The 25526-nt window shown below is 52.2% G+C and overlaps 1 protein-coding gene across 3 annotated transcripts in view; it reads left to right on the top strand.

Moving 5' to 3' along the window:
* The first annotated feature begins 1600 nt into the window (after window positions 1-1600).
* Window positions 1601-25526, top strand: part of CD226 (CD226 molecule) — a 44868-nt gene continuing 20942 nt past the window's right edge. For 2 of the 3 annotated variants that reach the window (XM_036245029.1, XM_036245028.1), the window contains exons 1-3: window positions 1601-1739; window positions 2320-2658; window positions 23083-23430. In XM_036245029.1, coding sequence (XP_036100922.1) covers window positions 1694-1739; window positions 2320-2658; window positions 23083-23430 — 733 coding nt within the window. In that variant the 5' untranslated portion in view covers window positions 1601-1693. The remainder of the gene's footprint in view (window positions 1740-2319; window positions 2659-23082; window positions 23431-25526) is intronic. The other variant, XM_036245030.1, reaches the window with a different exon arrangement.

The following is a 25526-nucleotide window of genomic DNA, read 5'->3' as shown; positions in this document are numbered from 1 at the left end:
CACGAAACCCAAATCTATTAGAGCGCATTGTTCCTTCTCCGGGTCGTCCTACCACTCGAGCCAGTGACTCAGAGAATTCACCGAGTTTTATTAGAATAAATAGCTTCTTGAACCTGCCTGACCCAGTACATTTTGCGTGATCGGAGGGCAGAGACTGTGTCTGTCTCGTGCTGGTGTGTTCGGGGCCTGAGTGGGACACCGGGCACGATGCAGTAAAATCTTCAGCGAATGGGGTCACTGAGCTACGTACACAACGGGCACAGCGGGTACCACGTGTCACTGCCACAGAGCTCCCACAGGCGGTGTCGTCGACGTGCGAGGTTGGGGAACTAGAACGCGGGCGCCGTCCACCATCACGGGGTCACGTCCAGGTCTGTCCTGCCCTCGTGACCTTGTTGATGTCGTGTCTCCTGACAGAGTTCCCACACTCGACACGTGTCAAGCAGGGACTAGCTCCTGAGAAACTCTGGGGTGAACTGCCTAGGAGGTTCAGAGCTGGTGTTAGGCAGAATGGTCCCGAGTGGTTTCTGCCCCTCACTGCCCAGTGTCTGCCCTCCTTTTGTTGTGACGCCTCGTCAGGGGCCCGAGGTACGTGTGCGTCCCTCTTGTTCTAGAGGCTGTGCTGCATTGTGTTGCTGATATGGTCACATTATGCCCCTAACAAGTTCTTAAGACATTGAGCTGCTGTTTTACGAGAGGTGGGAGGGAGCCGCGACGAACCAGCGAAATCAACCCTGTGCCGATACCTGACGCTCGTTCCATAAGGCGTGACCGTCAGTGGACACTGGGTGGAGGTACACGGGACCTCTCTGTGCTGTCTCGGAAAATTCCCGTGACTCGATAATTATTTCAAAATAAAAAGCTAAAAACGATTTGGATATGCCCTGAGCCCCGGTGCTTGTCCACCTGGGGGGCCTGCGGAGTTGCCTTCGTCACCCAGGCCCGGGCCCGAGCCCGGCTGCCGCATCCGCAGCCACAGGTTTCTCCTTCACCCTCCGGCTCTGCTCAGACCTCAGGTCCTCAGGGAACTCTGGGCCTTGCTCCAAAGGGAAGCCCTACAGCCCCTCCTCCAGCCCCATGTTCCTGCTGTGTCTTCTTGTGTACTTACCATACCCTACCGCCTTTTTTCTTTATTGATGTTAGAGAGAGAGAGAAACATCGATGAGAGAGAACGTCGACTGGCCGCCTTCTGCACGCCCCCCACTGGGGATCAGGCCCACAACCTGGGCATGTGCCCTGACCAGGAATCGAACCAGTGACCTCTTGGTGCAGGGTCTACGCTCAACCGCCGAGCCACACCGGCCGGGCTACCTCTTTGTTTCCCTTTCTGTTTCCTCCCATGAGAATGCAAATTCCATGAAGGCAAGAATTTTAAAAAATTTAATTGGTTGCTGTACCCTCATCGCCTAGAGAGAACGGCACTCGGCAAATGTCTGTGCCGTGAACGGATCTTTGTAGCAAACGAAAGCTCGAAAGTAAGCTCATCGTTCCCCCGAGAGAGAGGCAATGTGCCTGCACTCCAACGAAAGCAAACCCCGCTTTGAAGCTCAGACCTCTTTCCTGTGCTCAGCCGCCGAGGAGCAGGACTCGCTGATAACATCGGAGGGGAAGGAAGCCGCCCTTCGGGGCCTCTGCAAGTCACACTCTAACACTTGTCTTTTTTCTCGACCATCCTCCCAGGCGCTTTCCAGAGATGGACTGTGTTCCGTTCCTCTTGGCTGTCCTCCAGGTATGCAAAGGTAAAGACAATGTCTTCATTTAAAAAACGTACTCCTCCTGTGGTCTTACCGTGGGGCAGGTTCAGAAATGATAACGCTTGGCAGTTGCCTTAGATAGCTTTTCCCTTGTTCAGAAAAACTGACAGTTACCAGTGCCGATGCCCAGCAGGGGGAGGCTTTTCAGACGAAGGTAGACACTGCTGGCCTCTACCGTGACCTCCGCTGCCCGTCGCGCCGGGTCCCCGCAAGCTTAGAATAGGCTCAGGATGCCCTGGCCGGTTTGGCTCAGCGGTTAGAACGTCGGCCTGCGGCACAGAGAGACCCAGGTTCGGTTCCCACTAAGGGCACGTACCTCGGTTGCAGTTTGTCCCCGGCCCTGGTTGGTCGTGCGGGTGGCAGCCACTCGATGTGTCCCTTCACATCGATGTTTCTCTCTCTCTCTCTTCCTCTCTCTCCCTCCCGCTCTGTCTGAACAAAAAATGCAAAAATGTCCTCGGGTGAGGATTAAAAAAAAAAAAAAAAAGAATAGGCTCAGGATGTCTGTTGGGGGTTTCGGTGATAACGTGATGTATATTTGGAGTGAATGTGATGTGTGTTTCAGCTCTAGACGAAGAGATGCTTTGGGACACAACACTTAAACTCGCGAAGACCATGACCCTAGAATGTGTGTATCCGCTGCCGGGCAACGTCACCCAGACGGAGTGGTTCAAGGTCAACGCGATGAAGGAAGAGTCTATAGCCATTTTCAACCCTCTTTATGGTGTGGCCATAAGGGAGCCCTATGAAGACAGGGTTTACTTGTTAGAGTCAAACCTGACTGTCTCCGCGGTGATGCTGTCCTTCTACAATGCCTCTGAGGCTGACCTGGGCTTCTATTCCTGCCATCTTGAAACGTTCCCGTATGGGCCCTGGAAGAAGGTGATAAAGGTGGTGCCATCAGGTAAGCACACGGTTCACGTCCCTTTCACCCGCCTGCACCGTTGGGTCTACGAAGCCCAGGTAGCAGCGGCGAAAGGCTTGGCCCTGTTCTGTGATGCTCTCCAGTTCTCCACCCTATGAGTACCGGTTCAGAGGGTAAGCCTGGGAGTTAACTTTGTTTTCCTTGACGTGCTATTGTTTTTGAGTGGAAGAAGCATCTCACGAATTTGAACGTAGTGGGAGGAAGTGCAGGCCTTACGTTGGCGGAATGATGAGGTGACCCGACACCCCACGCTGACCCAGCAGCGTTTTTGTCCAGGACTGAAACCCTCCCTCCAGCCTTCAGCCCGGGGTTGGAAGGGGCTGCTCCCTTCCAGATGGATGGCCCCATCACGGCAAAGTTGCGCTAGAATATGTGTCAGCTGCCGAGCAGGTGTTGCTCAGTTGGCAACGATTTAGAGACTCTAAGGGTGAGAATGGCTGCATTTACTATTTTTACTTTATTTTACTTTTGAATCCTCACCCAAGGATGTTTTTTCCATTTATCTTCAGCTAGAGTGGAAGGGAGGGAGAGGGAGAGAAACATCGACGTGAGAGGGACACATCGATTGACCACCTCCCACATGACCCCGACCAGGGCCGGGGACAAACCACCACTGAGGTATGCGCCCTTGGCCAGAATCGAACCCGAGACTCCCTGGTCCGCGGGCCGGCGCTCCAACCGCTGAGCCAAACCGGCCAGGGCGGCTGCATTTATTCACTGATTCTGGGAACACATGCTGGGTGACTTGGGAGGTGGCACTCAGGGCCGTGCTCCGTGGCAGAGTCTGTGGTGGGGAGAGACTGTAACCCACGAGTCTCTGGTCTTCCTAGTCAGTTAGAGAAAACGTAGTTATATCCATGGAGAAGTCCCCACACTGGGTGGCCTACCCCAAACGCTCGGCGACCTGACTTTTGTTGGGTGGCTGCCGCGGGCCAACTACACACCTGTCATCTCGTGCGATACATCCGAAAGGCCGTGGGGAGGCCGTGTGCTCCCATCGCGCAGATGAAGCGCCTGAGGTCCGGGGTCAATAGGAGACCCAGGGTTGCCGGGCTGCCAAGGCGCAGCGCCAGGGTGGAGCCCAGTGATGCCTCTGGAGGCGGCAGAGTGGTCTGAGGGGAGCTGGGCCCCGACGGAGCGGGCGGAGGAGGCCCAGGGAGGGCGAGGCGGGCGGGGCCTTGCAGACGGGGAAGGAGTTTCCACAGAGAGAGACTGGGGTGGGGGAGGAGAGCAAATGGAGTGAAAGGTCATCCCCTGGGACGCTGGTGGCATGAGGAGGGCACGTGGACGTCTCAGACTCACGAGGGCAGATAACGGACCTGTCAGACTGGAGCCCAGAGCCGCGCGGGGTGTGGCTCTCACCCGGGCCCAGACCGGCAGTGTCACTAGAGGTGTCCTGGGTGGTGACCTCGGGGTGAGAAAGGAACAGTGAGGCGGGGCCCTCCGTCGCCCGCCCCAGAGAAGGGCTCGCCTGTGACATGCGGGGCCCCAGGTACGGTTTGCAATGGTAGATCCTATGTCAGGGAAGAATTTGCAGCCACCGGGACAGCGGCAGAGAGGCGCCCGGGAAGCTAGGCGGCTCCATGGCGCTGTGCCTGACAGTCAGCCTCGCTCTGGGACGCAGACTCGTGGGGTCCCCGGTGCTTCTGAGGGAGCCGCAAACTAACCCGGTCTTGTTCATCACCCAGGAGAAGCTAGGTGCAACCCCATGAAGGGCAGGGAACCAGTATTTGTGGACTGGAGCACTAATCCACTGCTGGTCAGTGTAAACTGGTGCATCCATTGTGTTATTGGTGTCGGTGATGTTGGTGTTTCTCCAGAGAAACAGAACCACTAAGACATGTACGTACATAGAAAGAAATTTGTTGTAAGGAGTTGGCTTGTGTGATTCTGGAGCTTGGCACGTCCAATGTGCACTGTGAGCTGGCAGGTGCACACACACACACACACACACACATGAGCAGAGAGGGACCTGTAACGTGTTACATTCCAGCAGATTTTTATTTAAGAGAAAAGATATTGCATCGTACCTATAAGAAATCGTCCACTGATGAAACAGAAGCCCTTTAAAGGCTTGGAAATCTCCCTTCTCGATGAAATGAAATAGTCTCTCGAGAAGGCAGATGATAAAGACAAGTGTAAGCCTTGCGGAAAGCTGGGTGCGGCTCCCACCTTCTCAAGGGGGGGGATGAACGGGAGCCTGAGCCAAGGCTGCTGCTGCCGACTTGCTTCCCGTTTGCAAAGCCCGGGAGGAGGCAGCTGGAGAACACACACTGCCCCGAGAGTCAAGTCTCAGGCTCGGGGCGAGGCTCTGCGGTGAGCAGTCACGCAGGGAAGAATGAAGACACCGCCACCCAAACAGGACCCTCGTGGCTTTGTAGACGGTTCAAGGCTGTACCTGGGTGGCGGAGAAGGGGGGATGGACAGGCACAGGGACGTGGTTGGGTTTGATGGGGTGCGTGTCCTCTGTCCAGCTCAGTGTCCAGGCCTGTCTGCCAGCAGGGCCCCCCTTCCACCCTCCTCCCCGTGGGAACCTTCCGCAGTGGACTTTGACTTTAGACCGTAGACACACGCAGGCAGTCCAGAGCCTGGGCTGGAAGGGGCTGTGATCCGCCTGCCTCCCAGACCCCCCCTCTCTCAGTTAACGTTTCCTGTCTGAGCCGGCCCCAGGGCACATGCTGAGCCGGCCCCAGGGGCACATGCTGAGCCGGCCCCGGGGCACATGCACCTTTGGCTGAATGGCTGGAACATTCCCTCAGGTCCTGGAAGCTGTTCTTAGTGCCCCGAAGTCAGCAGTCCTTGGGTTTTGCTCCTCTAAGGTTCAAGAGCCAGACAGGCCACCCCTGCTGCATGGCTGGTTACCACAGCAGTTCTCTCCCCAGCATGCAGGCGACTGCCACCCCAGTATGTGGAGCCCGGTTCCTCTTCAAAGTGGGTGCTGCTGGTGTGTGGGTGCCAGTGTAGGGTGGGGAGACCGCACATGTGTGGCAGCCCATCCAGATAACGGGGAGCTCAGCCCAGCCGCCTCCAGGGACCTTCCCGATCTGTCCTGTTCTGTAAAATCCCACTCCTCAGAGGTCCAGAGCAGCGGACACCAAACACTGTTCTCCAGCTAACTCTGGAGACTTCTCTGGGGGGTCAGGGGGGGTCAGTGACCCTCAGACACCTTAGAGGGATTTGACCTTTGACAGATTGCAATATTAACAGTGCAGTTATATTTGTGCATTTTATAAGCTAAACATGCTGGATTGGGGATGTTTAAAATGGAACGAACGAAAAGGAAAATGTACAAGTGGGGACAGGAGGAAAAAGCAGTCTGTCTGCAGCCCCAGGGCCGGCCACGCCCCTCCGACCAGTGCATCCCTGTCCCTCGGGGTGTGCCTGGCCCCCCAGAAAAGGATGCGCAGCCCCGCTTCCTGCTTGCGGCTGGGTTTCCGTTTGGTTTTCCATGGGGTGCAGATTGCAAGCCAAGTGGCTGGGCCTCGCCTTCGAAATGTTTCTGAAGACATGGACGATTTGCAAGCCGTGGAGAATTTTAAGACAATTAAGTCCATCCTTTAGGATCAGTGCACAGTTATCCCCACAGGTGACGTCTGTCCCCATGGCTGCACAGCGGTTTTAATGAAACCATTCCGCGGGTGGGGCAGCCGGCGCTCCCCGCGAGAGCCTGTTCACGATCCAGCTCAGCTCAGCGTGGGCACAGTTCCCTGACTTCGCCTGTGGAACCGATTTTTAAGAAAAGTCTTCGAATCTGCCGGGAGAGAAAGGGCCCCGTTCCGTGAAGACTGACAGACACTGTCTGGAGGGAGAGGCGGTGGGAGGCGTCCCCGCTGGGCAGCGGGTAAGGGTGCCGCGTGGGCAGGAAATCTGTGGGCACTTCGGTGCACCGTGGCGCAGCGGGGCGGCAGGAAGCTCCCGTCCCGGGCGGGTACGTGCGCCCATCTCCGGGCAGGTGCATGCTAGTCCCCGTGTGCCCAGCACTGGCCGTCCCATGGGCTCAGCGAGGCCCGTGCTTACAGTTCTGAGTGCACAGGGCGACTTCCTTCGACATGTCAGGAAGTTGTGGGTCATCCACCAAATTCGTCCCCTTAATGGAGAGAGGACTTTTTTTTCTTTTCAACTGGAGGCTACGATCGAAGTGCAGTACCCCCCCCCCCTCCCCCATGCACGGCCCCTTCCCCTGGCCTCCGTTACCTGCAGTCAGGGCTGTCCGAAACATTAACCGGGGATTTCCACAAATACACAATTCACAAGTGCTACATGGCACACGGTTCTGAGCGGGGTGACGAAATCTCTCTGCATCTAGCTCTGTGCCACGCTCCAGCCCAGTGCAGGCTTACACAGCCTAAGGGCAGGTCCCAGTGCCCGCCTCCCTCCCCTCCCTCCACCCCGTGGCGCCCGGTCACACCCTCCTGTCACTTGGGAAGGGTGAAGGCAGTACAACCGGAGCGGGAGGGAGACCATGTCCACGCAACTCTCATCACAGTGGATTGTTACAATGGTTCCCTCCTATCAGTTATCTTTGTTAATCTCGTACTGTGCCTAATTTATAAGTCAAACTTTATCATAGGTATCTATCTATAGGAAAAAACATTATATATATATATATATAAAAGTATATATATATATAAAAGTTTCAATACTATCTGTGGTTTCAGGCATCCACTGGTGGTCTCGGACCGTACCCCCCTCAGATAAGGGGAGAAAGAACTATGTTCATTTTTCATCTGAAACAGTCGGAATTCAATTGTTGTCTCTGAGTCAGAGCTCAGTCCGTAACAGTGTATGAGACAAGTGAGACCGTTTTGCCTGTCCTTGTCGCTTATGACATCATATTTCTGGAAATATCTCTTTATTATCTTTTAGGAAACACAGCTGCTCATTAAATACGTATAAAACAGTAGCTTTATTTAACACAGTTAAATGCTGGGTCACTTCCTTCTCCATGTGCAGGGACCCTAGAAATTGTTTCCAAAAGAGTGGCCATTTAATAAGACGGAAACATTTCCAACTACGGGCGTTGTGTCTTGTGGAGCAGTTTTATACTTAACACAGTCTGACTAATACGTTTTCAGTGAAAGTAGCAGAAATGAAGCAAACAGCAAATGATTCAACATTGTTGCTCAAGTGACACTTTGAGGTATTAAAACCTGCTTCTTATTGGATGACTGCAGATAACAGTAATTGTAAAAATTGCATTAAAGGCTTTCTAAACCCTTTGGCTAGACAGTTACCTTTTGCTGTGAGGAAAAGCAGAAACGAGTAAGAAGGTTTGGTGTTTTAGAAGTTTCTGATTCTGTAGACGAGGATTCTGAATGCAGGATGGAAGTTTGCGTGGAACAACGTCTTGGGAGTCGATGGTGACAGAGAGTCCTGCCCTCTTGACGGAACCAGGGCAGGTGTCTGCACTGGGTTGGACGTCTGAGAAGGATTCTAGAAGGAAGACCCATCATGAGGAACATCACGTACAAAGGAAACGCTTTTATGTTCCGGACGTATGACAAGCACCTCTGGTCACAGGTTGAGGGGAAGGTCAGTGGGTGGAAGGTCTAGACTTTGGACTTCATCTGGTGACTAGGAAAGTTCCCCAACAGCGGAAGCCGCACGGGGGCCAGGATGGCCACGGTTGTCTGGAACCATCGCTCCGGTGCTCCCCGTTTCCGGAACGGGGCGATGCTTCCAGCTGCCCCTTAGGGCGAGTTGTCTAGGAGCGAAAGAGTACGTAAGGGACAGAAAAGGCACGAGCAAAGACAGCGTCACCCTCCCCGCGACTCCACCAGGGCTGGGCACAGGGCTGGCACTTGGGAGGTTTTGTTAGGAGTTTGCTCAGTAAAACAGCAAAAGGATGGGGGGAGTAGAGGAGGGTAAAGGGGGGTAAATGGTGATGGAAGGAGGCCTGACTCGGGGTGGTGGGCACACAGCACAATATACAGATGATGTACTGTACACTTGTACACTTGAAACTTACATAGTTTTATTAGCCAATGTTGCCCCAATAAATTTCATACTTTAAAAAAAAAAAAAAAAAAGATTGAGCCCTGGCCGGTTTGGCTCAGCAGTTGGAGCATCAGCCTGTGGACCAGAGAGTCCTGGGTTCGGTTCCCGGTAGGGGCATGTACTAAAAAAAAAAAAAAAAGATTGAGTGCAGACAAATTTAAAGAGGCCCTCAGTTTTTGCATAATATTTTTTCTTAGTGTCGTCTGCTCGGAGGTCTGTAGAACAACCCACGTGTCCACCTTGTGAAGTGTCTGTAGCAGTTGTTGAGTCAGACACGGTGTGTGGGGTGCTGGCCCCTGCCGACAGCTGGCCCTCCCTTCTGGAAGGGTTCACTGCTCTCTGGCAGGCGGGGGCACCGAACTCCATTGGTTTTTATTCTGACCTCTTTCCACCCCGAATCATAGGTGTTGCTCCCACCAAGCTTGTCACTTTTTTGCTAGTTTCCCATTAATCTACTTAATTTTTTTTTTAAGCCTCCAGGTTGTGTGGAGATAAATGTATGGATTTCTTTTGAGGGGAATAGAGACCTCACTGGGGAACGGCAACATTGTTAAAGGGCCGGAGCTAGTGGTTAAGGAGGGAACAATGAGAAGCCTTCAGTGGTCGCTGCCGAGAGATTTGGCAGCGTGGTGGGGTTCTCACTGGTCAACCTGCAGCCGCCGCCTCCGCCTTGTCTTCCTGGGCCCCTCCCAGCCCCAAGCGGGGTCTGCGCAGGAGCCTCTAACTCTCACCACGTCCAGCTGCTGCGAAGGGCCCAGGCACCTGTTCTCAGCGCTGTGTCCTCAGAATGGCCTGGGTCTCAGTTTCCTGACTTTGTTGGAGACAGGGGTCTGAGATGCTATTGAAACACAGCATTTTTACATCGGGGCTTGGGCCCTTCGACATGAACTGCTCCTTCTTCCGGCTCCGAGTCTGGGGTAGAACATGTACAGACACTCAGCGGACACTCACGGACTTTCCCCCCTTGACAGTGGAGTGATTTCCCACTCCTTATTAGGCCAGTATCAATGTTTGAAAAATAATAGTTATTCTTCTCATTAGAATACATTTACATTTTTGCAATCTGTTTGCCATACCTTCAATGCTGTTATAGAAACCTTCTGAAAGCTTACTTTTCCAGGTGTGTATACATGTTAGTGCTCCAGTTAGTAATTGATGCCTGGTTGTTCATCTTGGGGAATTTCTCTTTCTGTGTGTGTTTGTTAATCCTCATCCAAGAATATGTTTTCTTTGATTTTGAGAGAGAATGGAAGGGAGGGTGAGAGAGAGAAAGAAACATTGATGTGAGAGAGAGACATTGATTGGTTGCCTCTTGCATGTACCCCTGCAACCCAGGTACGTGCCCTTGACCAGGAATCAAACCCACAACCCTTCAGTGTTTGGGCTGATGTTCTAACCATTGAGCACACCGGCCAGGGCAATGATGGGAATTTCTTTAAAAAATTTTTTTTCTTTATTGATTTTTATTATTATTTTTAAATCGTTATTGCTGAATGTAGAATGTATTACAGATGTTCCTCATTTTTCCCCCATTGACCCCCTCCTCCCCACTCCCGCCCCCCTCCTGCCTTTTCCCACACTATTGTCTGTGTCCATTGGTTATGCATATACGTTCTTTGGTTTATTTCTTCCCACCCCCCAGCCCCTTTCCCTTTGAGGTTTGTCAGTCTAGCAATGAATTTGTATTTCTTAATCCCTTCACCTTTTTCACCCATTCCCCCAACCCCCCTCCATCTGGCAACCAACAAAATGTTCTCCGTATCTATGAGAATGTTTCTGTTCTGCCTGTTCATTTTGTTTGTAGATTCCATTGTTGATAGATCTGTATTCATTGCCATTTTGTTTGTTCATATATTTTATCTTTTTCTTCAAAAAGACCCTTTATCATTTCATATAATAACGGTTTGGTGGTGATGAACTCCTTTAACTTTTTCTTGTCTGGGAAAGTCTTTATATGGCCATCGATTTTAAATGACAGCTTTGCAGGATAGAGTAATCTTGGTTGTAGGTTCTTGCTTTTCATCACTCTGAATATTTCTTGCCACTCCCTTCTGGTCTGCAAAGTTTCTTCTGAGAAATCAGCTGACAGCCTTATGGGGACTCCCTTGTAGGTAACTAGCTGCCTTTCTCTTGCTGCTTTTAAGATTCTAACTTTGTCTTGAACCTTTTGCATTTTGATGATAATATGTCTTGGTGTGGGCCTCTTGGGGATCATCTTGTTTGGGACTCTCTGTGCTTCCTGGACTTGTATATCTGTTTCCTTCACCAAGTTAGGAAGGTTTTCTGCCATTATTGTTTCAAACAGGTTTTCAATTTCTTGTTTTCGCTCTTCTCCCTCTGGCACCCCCAAGATGCGAATGTTGGCACGCTTGAAGTTGTCCCAGAGGCTCCTTACACTATCCTCATTTTTTTGGATTCTTTTTTCTTTTTGCTGTTCTGATTGGGCATTTTTTGCTTCCTTATATTCCAAATCAATGGTTTGCTTCTTGGCTTTACCTACTCTACTATTGAATCTGTGTAAATTATTCTTTATTTCAGTTAGTGCCTCCTTCATTTCTGACTGATCCTTTTTTATGCTCTTGAGGTCCTCACTAAGTTCACTGAGGTTCTCACTAAGTTCAATGAGCATCCGTATAAGCAGTATTTTGAACTCAGCATCTGTTAGGTTGCTTATCTCCATTTCGCTTAGTTCTTTTCTTGGGGTTTTGTTCTGTTCTTTCATTTGGGACCTGTTTCTTTGTCTCCTCATTTTGGCTGCCTCCCTGTGTTTGTTTCTGTGTATTACTTAACGAGCGGTATGGGGCTCGCTGAGACCAGATGCTGCTTGTTTGAAAGAATTTAGGAAAAACCTGAAGCAGGATCCAAGACAGGCCAATCCTATGGTTAAGCAACTGGCAACAGCTTGGGTGGGCCTGAAAGTTGGGTGGGGCGGGGCGGGGCCCCAGGGAGTCACCAGGGCGGGGCTACCAGTGTGAGCCAGGTTGCTGGAGTCCCAGATATGGGGGCTGTCTGCCGCCCTAGGGCAGGGCTCACCAAAGGAACAAAGGCCTCTGACAGCACGTCTGTCCCGGAGAAAGCCCCCTCTCCAGCCCTCGCTCCAGTGCCAAACAGCTCAGTTCTTCCCTGTATGTCCCTGTCGCCCCTCGAGCTGCCTCCCCTCCAAGCTTAGAGGGAGAGAGTCCGATAAGTCCGTGCGCGGGCCCTTTAAGGAGCTGCCTGGGGCTCCAGCCGCCTCAGCCTCCCTGAGCCTCAGTTCCTGCTGGTTTTTCCAGCCAGAAGTGATGGGGATTCTCTTCCTGGCACTGGAACCCTAAGCGGGGCACCTGGTGTGGGACGGGGTCCCCTCAGTGCTCATGGAGGACCTTCCCAGCCGAGGTGTCCCCTGATTTTTATCCGCCACACGTGGGTGTGGGACCGGCCCCTCCGCCCTCCTACCAGTTTCCTGTGGCTGCTGCTTTAATCCCGTAGCTGTAGGACTTCCACTCAGCTCGGTGTCAGGTGGTTTTGAATGATGGTTGTTCTGTAGTTTAGTTGTAACTTTGATGTGGTTGTGGGAGGATGGACACTGCGTTTACCTACCCGCCGTCCTGACCGGAAGTCTCTTTATTGATTTTAGAGAGAGAGGAAGGGAGAGGGAGAGAGAGATAGAAACATCGATGAGAGAGAACATCAATTGGCCGCCTCCTGCCTGCCCCCCACTGGGGATCTAGCCCACAGCCTGGGCCTGTGCCCTGACCGGGAATTGAACCGGCCACCTCTTGGTGCCTGGGTCAACGTTCAGCCACTGAGCCACACTGGCCGGGCAACCATGGGGAATTTCTCATGTCGATGTAACTGGTGATGGAAAGAGTGAGGCTTCTGGAGGGTCATTATGCTAAGGCAGAAATGGGATCTTGTTTTTTATTTCTGCACACACACACACACACACACACACACACACCCCCCGCCCAAACCATGGTAATTCGAATAGAGTATCATGGAGGAAATTATACCAAACAGCTTTATAAAAGTGAAGAAAGCAAGGGGCAGCCAGGCTACCCTTTATCAGACCAGCAGAGCGAGACGAGTGAGTTCCTTTGCTCACGCTCTCTGGGGTCAGCGGCCGCTCCTGCACCCTCGCCGTCCCCGTGTCCTGCTCCGGGCTTGCGTGTCTGTGGACAGAGTGAGAACACGGTAGGATGAAGGCGAGGGATCGTTCACGTTCCTGAAGCTACCGGTCTGACTCTGTTTCATGAAAGGATTTAACGTGTTAAACCCTGTGCAGCGTCGGGTCCTAGTCAGCAAACTGTGCGCCTGTTACTGGTCCTTGGGCATCTGTCTTGATAAACAGTCTGTTGTGAGGCTTGATGATCTCTCCCTGCATGCCCCGCCCCCCCGCCCCCCCCCCCCCCAAAAGAAACTATGCTTTGCGGAATGCGATTTGTTTCACACACAGATAATTTGTTTGTCTCTTCGGTGTTGATTTATTCTTAAAACTCGGATAATCTTCCTGTCTTTGGTTCTTTCAAAAAGTGGAGCCGTCAACGCTCTTGCTGCTGGAGTTTGAAAGGTCTCTGCCTTCCAGACGGCCCTTTCAGCATTTTGGTGAAAACGAAATCTTTTGTCTTATGCAATAAAATTCCCTGGTCCGAGGCTCTGTTCGCTACATTTTAGATCATTCTTTTTAGCTGTGTAAAAGGTCAATATTTTTTGTCCAGTGTTGGAAAAACTCCTTAGCAGCTTTTCTGGAGCGTCCGCCGGCTCCAGCTGCTCCGGTGTCCCCTCCCCTCGCGTGGGGTGCAGGCGAGGGGTGCAGGCGAGGGCTGCAGCCGGGTCTTGGTTTTCCTCGGGAAACGAAGCGCCAGATTAGCCGAGGTAACACCCATCGGCCTCCGTGCGGCGGTGGGAACCCCTGCCGTCGAGACGTTCACTGGTGCAAGTGTAACCTTGGTCGATGTTGATTGACGTTTCTCTTCCTTTTCCTGCTTTTCTCTTGTCTTGTTCCGGGTGCCAGAGCCTCGGGCGGCGACAGGAATCTTCCAGTGCGCCCTCAGCTTTCCTTCTCTGGCTGTGATCGCCCCCTTGTTCCACACTGGTGCTCAGTCTCCCCCCATCCGCCCCAGTGGTCAGGCTCACACCCCAGCAGAAGCCTGTCGGCCAACCTTCCACACCCTCCTCCTCTCCACGGGCATTTCCAGTGGTTCGCCCTGGCCTCGGGGTCCTTCAGTGTCCTTGGGGGGTGCCTGCCTCGGGGGCTTTGCTCCAAGTCCAGCCAGGACTCGCTTCTGGGTGCCATCCTCCTTCCTCTCTCCCCTCTGGGTCCCGCCACTGCGGGGGCGGGGACGCTCCAGGTCACTGCGTGGCCTCCTTACCGGTCTGCAAGCCCTGTGACAACAGGGACCCTGTCTGCCTTGTGTTTCGCCGTGTCCCTCATAGCTTCTTCAGTTCCTTACATATACTAGGCCCTTACTGACTATTTTTAAACTGAGTTAGTGATTACAGCAAGTGACTCTTTTGTAAGCTACTCAGGGTGGGGATGGGTCTTGCTGGCATTTATAGGCCATACCCGTGGCCTCACAGATGGGTTCACAATAGCCCCTCAGGGCTGGTCTGCTAACAGGTAGCTCCCCACAGTGCCGAAAGGTGGAAGAGCCGTGACCGGGGGCCCCGTGAGCGAGCCCGGCTCGGGGGTCGGCGCGGCCCAGCACCGACTCCGTCTGCTGTGCCCCGGACACAGGCTTCGAGAGGCTCGGACTCACGTTCAAGGGTCAGTCCAGGACTCTGGACCCTGGCAAAGCTGTTGCTTCTTCAGGGTGGGGTCCCAGCCACGCCCAGTGTCCTTGGCCACGCCTCCCCGCTACTGCAAAGCCCAGCCATCAGGGGCTCGATTCTTTGATTCTGTGACCCGTCTTTGGTTCCTTCCAGGGCCCCTTTTCCCTGCCAAGTTGTGTGAGGGGTTCAAGACAGGTTCACACACCTACGGCAGGGCATCCCTGCCCACTGGGTGCCGGAGGAGAGACGAAAGTAACAATCTGGGAAGGTGAACTCAAACTAAGACACAACTGGATGGAAAGATGGGTTAGAGTTTCTGCTTCAAGGCTTAGCAAGTGGGCGGGAGGTGTCACTGAGGACAGCACGTAGGCGGAGAGGTGACTACAGGCTGCAGTGTGGCATGCGCGGGGAGGGCTAGTCTCAGGAAGGGGGGTCCGGAAAGCTTAGCTAGAAGGCACACCTGGCCACGGCCGGGGCATAGGCAGGGGGCGGCGCGAGGGCGGTGACCTAGTCCAGGGTCCAGAGGCAGGACCGCGTGTGTGCCGTGGGGTGGAGGACCAGAGAGTGTGCATGGGGACCGGTGAGCGAGGACTCAAGAGGCACTTGGGCGAAACCGGGGCCGACTCATTAGGCCTTAGAATACGTGCCAAGAAGCTTGAATAGTGTCGGAAAGGCTCCGGGATCCTTCCGGCCGTAAGCGGGCACGTCCAGGGCCAGGTTTGTGTTCCACAGAGACTTCTCTGGCTATCGGACGGCGGCGTGGATGGCATGAAGGGGGCGTGGGCAGGGAGAACACTGACCAAACTCCTCGCCAGGAGCAGGTGACGATGAGGACCTGGACGCTGGGGCTCAGAGAAGGGGCAGAGGTAAGGCTGTCGGGAGGAAGACGGTTTGTTTAGAAAGGCCCAGCACACTGTGGGACGGGCTCGTGCCCTCCCCTCCCCATCTTCATCATCACAGCATCGCCGCTTGGTCATTTCCATGTCATGCATCGGCAGTTCTACTTACTGGTTCTCCACAAGACCAGCTGGACATAGAGGAAATGTAGCGAAGTAGATACAAAAACAGATCAGTAGTGACCCGGGCAGACGATGTGGGGAGAGGGAGGGAATGGGACGTGCACAGGCGCCCTGGGCCCGCGAAGCTTCGTCCATCGAATATCCCGGGTCCTCAGCAGGTCGTCAAAGCAACTTCGCCTTTGATCAGAGAACCTGTGTCAGCCGGGAGCCAGCCGACGGTGCGGCTTCTAGTGCCGGGACCCGAACTCACACCTTTCTCTGCCAGGGTTTCAGTGGACGGGGGGACTTGATGGGCGACTTCCAGAGGTTCTGGGCGGAGACCTGGTTTTGTCTTCCAGTCCACTCACCAGTGTCTTACATGCTGTTGTGTCAGGGATCCCTGCGGAATGAATGAACGAATGAGGGAATGAATGAATGACGAAAGGGACCCTCATTCTCTAACCTTGGGTCCCAGGCAGCATGGTGGCCTGTGAACGGTGGCCTGTGACAAGGTGGGCTCCTGGCTGGTCTCTCTCCTTTGCTGCAGCCAGTGTGTGGAGCCACTAGCCAGTGGGGACCGGCTTCCTGTCCTCTTACCCGGAAAGCAATCTAATGTCCGACTTCACACCCCTGAGCTGGTGCCGGCCGGGAGCTGAGGTCGTTATGTGCATTTTAACAAGGACAAGCAAAGAAATTGATTTCCAATGATAGGATTTGAGGCATCATAAAATGAGATATTGGGGACAGGGGTTTCTGGGAGCCTGTTTTTTTTGCTGTGAAATGCAGCCCAGGTGCAGGTGGAGGGAACTCTGAGTGTCCCACGCAGTCCCTTCACAGGGTCAGACCGCAGCCCTGGCCCAGGGGTGGCTCCAGGGGCCTCCCGCCTGGTGGGATGCCCTTCTGTGCCACCCACCAGCGGGGTGGCTTATCCCAGGCTGTCGTGGGCACTCAGGGTGTTAGCACAGGGAACACACTTAGTGCTGGCGCACAGTAAGGGCAAGTTCCAGGTCGACCCGTTTGCTTTTGCAATATGTCAAAAATATGAAGTGGATACGAGACGAAAGGCTTACCGTCATCTGCAGAGCCAGTCACGAATGCAGGCTCTTTTCCAGGAGGGGATGTTGAGGGTCGGTGCTCCTCTTTCGATTCTTTCTCTGTAAAACTGCCACGTGGAAAGTCTCCCAGAAACGTCCAAGTTTGCGAGGCCGACTGCGGACACCTCCGTGGAGAGCAGGTGTCTGCCCTGTCGCCGTCTGGCTGTACCAGCCCTCGGAGCTATACCGTTTAAGATTCTGACGTCCCACGAGCCGTTTGCTGCTTGGTTGCCGGGAGGGCACAGCTGCTCCAAGGGGGGGCGTTCCTTGCACTCCGAGCAGACCTCGTGGCGCTGACTTCAGCCGAAAGCATTGTTCTCCCTCCTTGTCCGGGAGCAGAGGGAGTCAAGCTTGTTTTTTAAACAATGGAAACCTGTGAGTCAAAGTTACACCGAGAGCCTCCGTGGCCCCTTCAGATGGACACTGGCCAGCCCGGGGGCTCCCCGGTGCGGCGGGAGGCAGCCTGGGCCACAGCAGCTGAATCACAGGACGTCGACTCGCGAGTCCCGGGGCCACGAGCCCTTGCTCTCGGGTCTTCATACGGAGCACTGCACCTCGGACGAGCTGCAGACCTCTCGGGGTGTGTTCTACCCCCTTCTCTGAGCTGTTCCGTCAGGCAATCCTTCAGCTTGTTTGTTTGTTTTAAATCTTGTTTGGTTCGTTTCCCTTGTGTCTGCACTTTAATGAAGGACAGAGAATGGCCATGGGTGGGTAGGGGCTCGGAGAAGACGGCGGATCCCCTAAGGGTGGTCTTGCTGCTTCTGATGGGTGCCAGTGAAATCCGGGTGGGACCCGAAATGTTGCCCCAGGGACGTTTCTACCCCGTGTTGGTTTGCTCGGGCTCCTTCCCGAGGGACCCCGGCCAGGGGTTTGCACGTGGGGGTTTGCACGTGGGGGTTTGCACGTGGGGGTTTGCACGTGGGGGTTTGCACATGGGGGTTTGCACGTGAGGGTTTGCACACGGACTGACTGTCTCAGGGCTGCGGAGGCTGGAAGTCCGCGGTCCGGGTGCCGGCAGGTTGTGTCCCTGTGAGGCCGACCCTGAGGATAGAGTGGAGTATAAGAGGCTCACCCAGGTCGGGGCTGAGGAAGGGCTGGGGTTTCCGGACATTGAGGAGCCGTGTTGCGGGGCTGCCCAAACCACCTGCAGAGCCGTTGGTCTTGAGGATGGCGAAGGCGCGGTTAGCAGCTGGGATGTGATGATGGGCTCGGGCAGGGGCATGCTGCCCAGGTGTGCCCAGGTGTGCCCAGGGACCGAGTGGTGCCTGGTAAAGGCCGTGAAGCACTGAAATATTTCTCGAAAGTGAGCTATCATCCTGCCAGAAACATCCCATACGAAACACAGAGGACTTCATCATGTTTTCTACATACAAACCATGTGAGGACAACAGAGACCCATGGTCAGAATGGCCACATCCGGACACTGACAGCGCCCGGCGCTGGAGAGAACCGGAGCCCCGGGCACGCGTGGGCCCAGCCGGGGGGTGCAGGACGGGGCGGCCGCTGGGGAAGACGCTCCGGCAGTTTCTTACAAAACGCAGCATCCTCGTATCCTGCACCCCAGCGAGCGTGCTCTTCGGTGTTTGTGCAAAGGAGCTGAAACTCGTGTCCACCAAAAGCCTGCCCGTGGCGTGTACAGCGGCTCTATTCCCAATCCCCCCGACGTGGACGCCACCGAGATGTCCTCCGTAGGTGATGGATAAAGAGACTGGTGCATCCAGACAGTGAAATACGATTCAGTGCTAAAAAGAGATGCATGAAAAGGAAAGACGGAAGCTTACAGGCAAATGACCGTGTGAAAGAAGCCAACTTGGAAAGACTACATGCATGACTTTCTGGGAAAGGCGGATCCAGGAAACAGTCACAAGGCCAGCGGCTGCTGTTCAGCAAGGGAGGGACACACGGAGCCCAGGGACCTCCAGGGCAGTGAAAATACTCGGTGCGAGACTCTGAAGATGACACATATTGTTCACTAGTCCAAGCCCGTGGAACGTGCCACGTGAAGGGTGAGCCCTGAGGTGAACGGGGGACCTGTGCGATTATGAAATGTCAGTGCGCGTTCCTCCTTGGTAAAGGTGCTTCAGTCTGGGGGCGACGTAGGTAATCGGAGGCCCCGGAGGAGGGGTCTATGGGAGATCTCTCTGCCTTCCTCTCAGTTTGGTTGTAAAGCAGCCACTGCTCCAAACAGAACATTTTAATGCCCTGGCCAGTTTGGCTCAGTGGTTGGAGCGTCGGCCCGCGGACCAGCGAGTCGCAGGTTCAGTTCCAGTCAAGGGTACGTGGTTTGGTTGCGGTCGGTCCCGGCCCTGGTTGGGGTCGTGTGGGAGGCAGCAGTCACTGTGTCTCTCTCACATTGATGTTTCTCTCTTTCTCTCACTCTGTCTGAAGATAAATGGAAAAATATCCTCGGGTGAGGATAAAAAGAATGAAATATAAAATAAAGCTTTTATTTATTTATTCATGTTTAATATCCTCACCTGAGGGTATGTTTTTATTGATTTTAGAGAGAGAGGAAGGGAAAGAGAGAGAGAGAAACATTGATGTGAGAGAGAACCTTGATTGGTTGTCTCCTGTAAGTGCCCAGGCTGGGGACTTGAACTCGCAACCTGAGTATGTGCTCTGATGGGGAAGCGAACCCTCAACCTTTTGGCATACAGGATGGCACCCCAACCCACTGAGCCACCTGGCCAGGGCTAAAAATACAGTTTTTCAAAGAAAAAAAAAGCCCACTGTCTATCATTCCATGTTTATGCAAAAAATTGATGCCTAACCAGTTAGAGATACAGTGAACTGGTTTTCATTCATTTGTGTCTGTTTCCAGGATTAAATTAGAACCAAACCTTTCCTTTCCTATTAACTGCACTTCAATCGCCACGTTAGGTAGGTTTGCTTCCCAAGTCGGGGAGCCAGCGTCCCTGTGCTGTGGTTTCAGGGGGCCCCCAGCTGTGGTTTCAGGTGGTTCTGCGTCCCTCTCCGGGTGCCCAGCAGGGGGATCAGGGTCGGAGCAGCAGCAGGTGACGTGAGGCTGGTTGGCTGTGCTGACCTCACCTGGGTCAGGTGCCCCTGTGGCACCAGCCAGCTATTCCGTTCATCAGGAGAGGTAAATGGGGGTCCACGCTGTGCTCCCAAACCACCTGGCCTGCGTCTGTGGCCAGATGAGCCTGGGTCCTGGCAGCCCCCTCGAGACGCCCAGGCCTGGCTGCCCTCCTGGTTTGGCCTGGTGCCCATACAGACACTTCACGCCCCAGTCACCGTCCATGGGGTTGCTTCCAGAGCAGGGCTGGGCTGGGCAGGCAGATGAAGCACGTGTCTGAGATTGGAGGACAGGTTTCTGAGAAAAAATGGGTTTCTCTTCTTTTTCCTTTATGTTCTTTTATTTCCCCCAGCACGTCGGGCTGTGATCTGATCTAGCCTTTTGTTTATACTGTCCCTCCTTTCTTATTTTCTCATGCTTCCGTTCCCTGTCTTAGTGTCATTCTAACTTCTCCTTTGTTTCCTTTAAGCTTCTATGTTGTTATTTTCCCCACTTCTTATGTATGTTTCTCCCTCGCCTCTCTCTTCCCCCTGTTCTCGTGTGGGCTTATTAGTTCGAGATGAAGTGTTTCCTGTGCGCTTGTTATGTGGGTAGAGTGTCAGGTTCAGAAAATGGTTCGCACAGTTACGGAGGGAGAAACTAGAGGGCTGTGGCTTTCTCTTTCCAACAACTTTCTGACACAAGGAGCCACTTGCTGAAGAGAAGAAGCTGATTTGGCGGTGATGACACTATCTCAGATGGTGTTCAGGCTGAACGTAGCAGGTCTTAGTGTTTTAGGTGATTGGCGCTCTTTCTCAAGTGCGGGTCCTCCTCTCTCCTGTCCTCTCCTGTTTTTCCCTGGATGACAGCACCGTGGCTCCCGGGCCAGCCCACAGTGAGTTTGTGACACAGGGAGGCTGGGGCAGATGGTCTCCCACGATGCTGCAGTTTTTGTCTAGTGTCCATGACTGTCCTTCCTGCTTGGACAGTAGGTCAGAATCCTCGTCGGCCGCAGCACAGCTATCAGGTTAAATAGATGATGTCACCCCCGCACCCCCCGGGCTATCATCATTTGGAGAAGTAGGTCCTGGAGGCTATTCACTGGATCAGATTCTTCAATCTTTGGGTCTCAGGATCCCTTTATACTCTTTTTAAGACAAAATTTTATCATGATAAGAACATTTAACATGAGATCTAAAATAAACACAGCAGATTTTCAGGTATACAAGTAGTGTTGTTAATTACAGGCACCGCGGTGCACAACAAGCAGATCTCGACAATGTACTCATCTTGTAAAACTGAAACTCCTTACCCACCGGAGAGCAAGTCCCTCCCCATGTCGCCCCTCCACATGTCGTCCCTCCCCAGGTCTCCCCTCCCCCAGACCCTGGCAATCACCATTCTATTCTTTGCTTCTATGGGTTCAACTATTTTAGATACTTTATAGAAGTGGAATCGTGCAATATTTGTCCTTCTGTGTCTGATTAATTTCACCTGGCATATTGTCATCCAGATTCATCCACGTTGTCTCATATTGCAGATTTCCTTCTTTTAAAAGGCTGAATAACATTCCATTGTAATATATACACACTTTTAAAATCCATTTATTCACTGATGGGCTGATGGACACTTAGGTTGCTTCCATTTGTGAATAGTGCTGCGATAAGCATGCACTAACATCTCTTTGCGATCCTGATTGTACTTCTATTTGCTGGGTCATATGTAGTTCTTTTCAGAATTTTTGAGGCGCCTCCACAGAGGCTGTGCCATTTTACATGCTTACCTACAGGGTACAAGGGTTCCAATTTCTTACATCCTCGCCAACAACTGTTATTTTTTAAAAATAATAGTCATCCTATTAATAGTCACAAATGTGAGGTGGTACCTCATGTGGTGTTGATTTGCACCCTAATGATTAGTGACACTGAGCATCTTTGCATACATGTGTTGGCCATTGGTACGTCTTCTTTAGAGAAATGTCTATTCCAGTCTTCAGCCCATTTTTTAAAAATATGTTTTCATAGATTTTTAGATAGAAAGGAAGGAGAAGGAAAGAGATAGAAACATCAATTGGCTGCCCTTTCTCTCTGTTGATTATTTTCTTTGCTATGTAGAAATATTTTTGTTTGATGTAGTCCCACTTGTCTATTTGTTCTTTGTTGCCTGTGTTGGAGTCATAATCAAGAGATCATGGCCAAGGTCAATGTCATGAAACTTTCTCCTATGTTTTCTTCTGGGAGTGTTACAGTTTCAGGTCTTACATTTATGTCTTTATCCATTTTGAATTGATTTTTATGTATGGCGTAAAATAAAGGTCTAATTATATTCTTTTACAATGTCTTTTTTTAGTTTTTCCAAGAACAGTTGTTGAAGAGAGTATCCTTTCCCCATTGTGTATGCTTGGCACTCTTATTGAAGAGCAGTTGGCCATATACATGTGGATTTATTTCTGAGCTTTCTATTCTCTCATTGGTCTGTATTTCTGTCTTTTTGCTGGTACCATGCTGTTTTAATTATTGTAGCTTTGTATTTTAGTTTGAAATCAGAAAGTGTGACACCTTCAGCTTTGTTTTTTTTCAAGAGTGTTTTGGCTCTTTATAGTCTTTTGTGGTTCTATATAAATTTTAGAGGTTTTTTTTTACCCTTTATTCTCTTAAAGATTATTGATGACCCAAAAGAATTTTGTTTATGTATATTATGACCTTCTATATTTATTGTGTTAGAAATTAAAACCAAGCATGATTTAAAAGACTAGAATTTATAAGCACATATCCCAATGTCCATCAGAGACTGAAAATATCCACTCTATATTTGTATAGGATAAGAGTGAATTTCTAAGAATATATACTTATAGAATAAGAGGTAAAAAGGTAAATTACATTTTAACATTACTATTAAAATCGGTTTGATCTTTCAGATCTCAGAGAGGGATACAGGGATCCTTTGTGTCCTCAGACCACACTATAAAAACTGCTGATTGAAGTATCTGATGATTGGGTACTGAGCACTGCATGCTGGGTGATCCAACTATGGTGGTAGGAATTTCTAGGTACCCAGAAAGTCATAGAACATGGGGTTCTTACTTTATTTATGCATTTGACAACCCATACATCTGAAAAAATGAATTTATGTATATACTCAATGAAAGTGATTTGGTATCTCTTTTACAAACAATAAAATATTAGTTGGCATGATTACAATCTAGATATTTGATACTCAGAGTCAGCGTGTGAGTCAGCAGCCCAGTATTACTACCGTAGTCCTGTGAAATTTAATCACTTGATACGATCACTACCAAGAAAAGCACAAGAGGTGTTGGTTATGTTTCTTATTATATGGTTAACCAAGTAAAACTGAGGAGAATATGTGTGAACACAGTCTTTCAAAAGCCCTTTTCTTACAAAAATGTGGTATGAAGGTATCATGTACAATCACTGAAGCTATATCAAAAGACATCACCAATCATCATGATGGAATTTTCGGAGTAGCTTCTACCTTCGCATCTAGAAATGTGAGGACCTGAGCATAATCAGCTTCTTCTTCCTTTCAGATAGATTTGAGGGGGCTGTGCCACCAGACAGCCATGTGGTCTCGGAACCGGGAACAAACATCACGCTCACGTATGAGCATCGAATGAAGAGTCCCCTGCAGCAAGTCACATGGGAGAAGCTGCAGTCCCATCAGATCGACCTCCTAACCAGGTGCAACTTGTCCCAAGGGAGAAGCTACCCCTCAAGGTATCGCAGAGAGATACTGAGTAACTGTGACCAGGGGATGAGGAGGACCTTCATCATCATACCCCATGTCTCGGCCTTTGACTCTGGCCTTTACCGCTGTTGCTTCAAGGCCAGCACAGGGGAGAACGAGACCTTCGTGATAAAACTGACCGTCACCAATGGTGAGTACTTCACAGAGGTCTTCTCGTGGGTTGGTTTCTGTTGTTTTTTCTATGACTCGACTGTTCAATTTTTAAAATTTTTAAAAATTTTTTAAAATTAAAAAATATATATATTGATTGCTTTGAGAGAGAGAGAAACATTGATTTGTTGTTCCACTTCTTGATGCACTCATTGGTTGCTTCTTGTATGTGCCCTGCCTGGGGATTGAACCCACAACCTTGGCACATCGGGATGATGCTCTAACCAACTGAGCTACCTGGCCAGGGCCAAACTGTTTTGTAATGATTGGATTTAGGTAAGCTGTCAGTTATTGAGTGGCAGTCTTTAGTATTTCTTTCTCTCTCTAATCCATCAGTTACAGATTTAACGATAACAGATCTGTCCCATATTCCTGAAATTAAAAATAAAACCCAGTGAGTCCGAAAAAGACGCCTGGTATCCCCAGCCCCTAAGCTTCAGCTGTGTAACTTGTCTTCCGCAGTTACATTGCAGCCTTCTGAGGGAGGGGACCGGTTTGTAACCCTCGCCTGCCCTCAGCAATGACAAGGTGGTGCCAGGTTGGTATTGACGAGTCAGCTTGGAGTCGAGTGGGTTTCATGCGTGTCTGGTCGTGTGGCTGCCCCTCTGTCCCTTCGAGGCTCTGAGGCTGCTGCAGATCCGGGCAGCCCGGCCTGGAGGCAGCTGGAGCTGGGGCTCGGGGCCTCTCGCCCCATCAGGCCCCCTGCAAGGACAGGGCTCACTTTCTATCAGGAATACGTGGCCTGTGTCGTAACGGAGCCCTGACCTGCGTGAGCTCCAGGCCCACAGAGGCCGTGGGACAGGCCGAAAGCGACCTTCTCCCACTGAAGGGCGAACACTGAGAGCCCTTCCCCTCGAGAAGTCTGTGCCGCGCCGAGTCCGAGCCCGTGCGAGGAAGGCCCCCCCCCCGTGTGAGGGAGCCCCCCCGTGCGAGGAAGGCCCCCCCGTGTGAGGGAGCCCCCCCGTGCGAGGAAGGCCCCCCCGTGTGAGGGAGCCCCCCCCGTGCGAGGAAGGCCCCCCCGTGTGAGGGAGCCTCCCCTGCGAGGAAGGCCCCCCCGTGCGAGGAAGGCCCCCAGTGTAAGGAAGGCCCCCCCCGTGCGAGGGAGCCCCCCCGTGGAAGGAAGCCCCCCCCCCCCACTGCCCGGGGCGCCTGTCTCCCTGCGCGGTGCAGGAGAGGGAACTCACTCTGTAGCCGACGGGGTTCTACTTTACCCTCCCCCCTGCGCCCTCCTGGCTCCAGCCTCTTCCCTCCTCCCTTCCTGTGGCCGATGCAGGCAGCCGTGCGCCTTGGCTTGTGTGAGCGCTTTTATTTATGTAGGTAGGTATGTACTTTTTAATCCTCACTTGAGGTTATTCTTCCCTTGATTTTTTTTTAGAGAGAATAGGTGGGCGGGAGGGAGGGAGAGAGAGAAACATCCATGTGAGAGAGACACATTGATTGGTTGCTTCCCACATGACCCTGACCAGGGCTGGGTATCGAACCCTCAACCGAGGTACATGCCCTTGACCGGGAATAGAACCCATGACTCTGGCCCGTGGGCCGATGCTCTAACTGCCGACCACGGCTCGTGTGTGGACTTCTGGAGCTGAGGGCCCGAGGACTTGGCGCTCCCTCCGTGGACGGCTTGCGTGGCAGCCGTGTGTCCTCTTGCCCTGGAAAGGGACATGCAAAGCTGCGTACACACATAGGCCCCCCGCTGCTGCAGTGCTGGGGCACCACGGAGGACGTCTGTCAGAGGACAGCCCTCTGTCTGCAGGGTCACCTTGGACCACGTCAAGCCTCCTTGGCTCCTCGTACTGACGGGAGCCGTGGGTGGTCCACGTTCTTTTCAGAACTTGATGCGAAAGAGTATTGGGGAGCTATTTGGGGGGGAATTAACGAAGATTCTTCACCTTCCGTGTTGGCTCCATTCCTCAGACACACATGGAGAATATTTCTTACCTAAAAACAAGCCTGTGAACTGGCCACAACACAGGAAGACCAAACACAGTCACTGACCTCCTTCAAGGCAAGCAAGGGTTCTGTTCAGAAAAATGCCACCAGGAACTGTTCTCGAACGCCTATGAAATAAGATCT

Source organism: Molossus molossus, unplaced genomic scaffold (assembly GCF_014108415.1).
Source record: "Molossus molossus isolate mMolMol1 unplaced genomic scaffold, mMolMol1.p scaffold_m16_p_6, whole genome shotgun sequence".
Classification (NCBI taxonomy): domain Eukaryota; kingdom Metazoa; phylum Chordata; class Mammalia; order Chiroptera; family Molossidae; genus Molossus; species Molossus molossus.
This window is presented reverse-complemented; position numbering and strand designations above follow the sequence as displayed.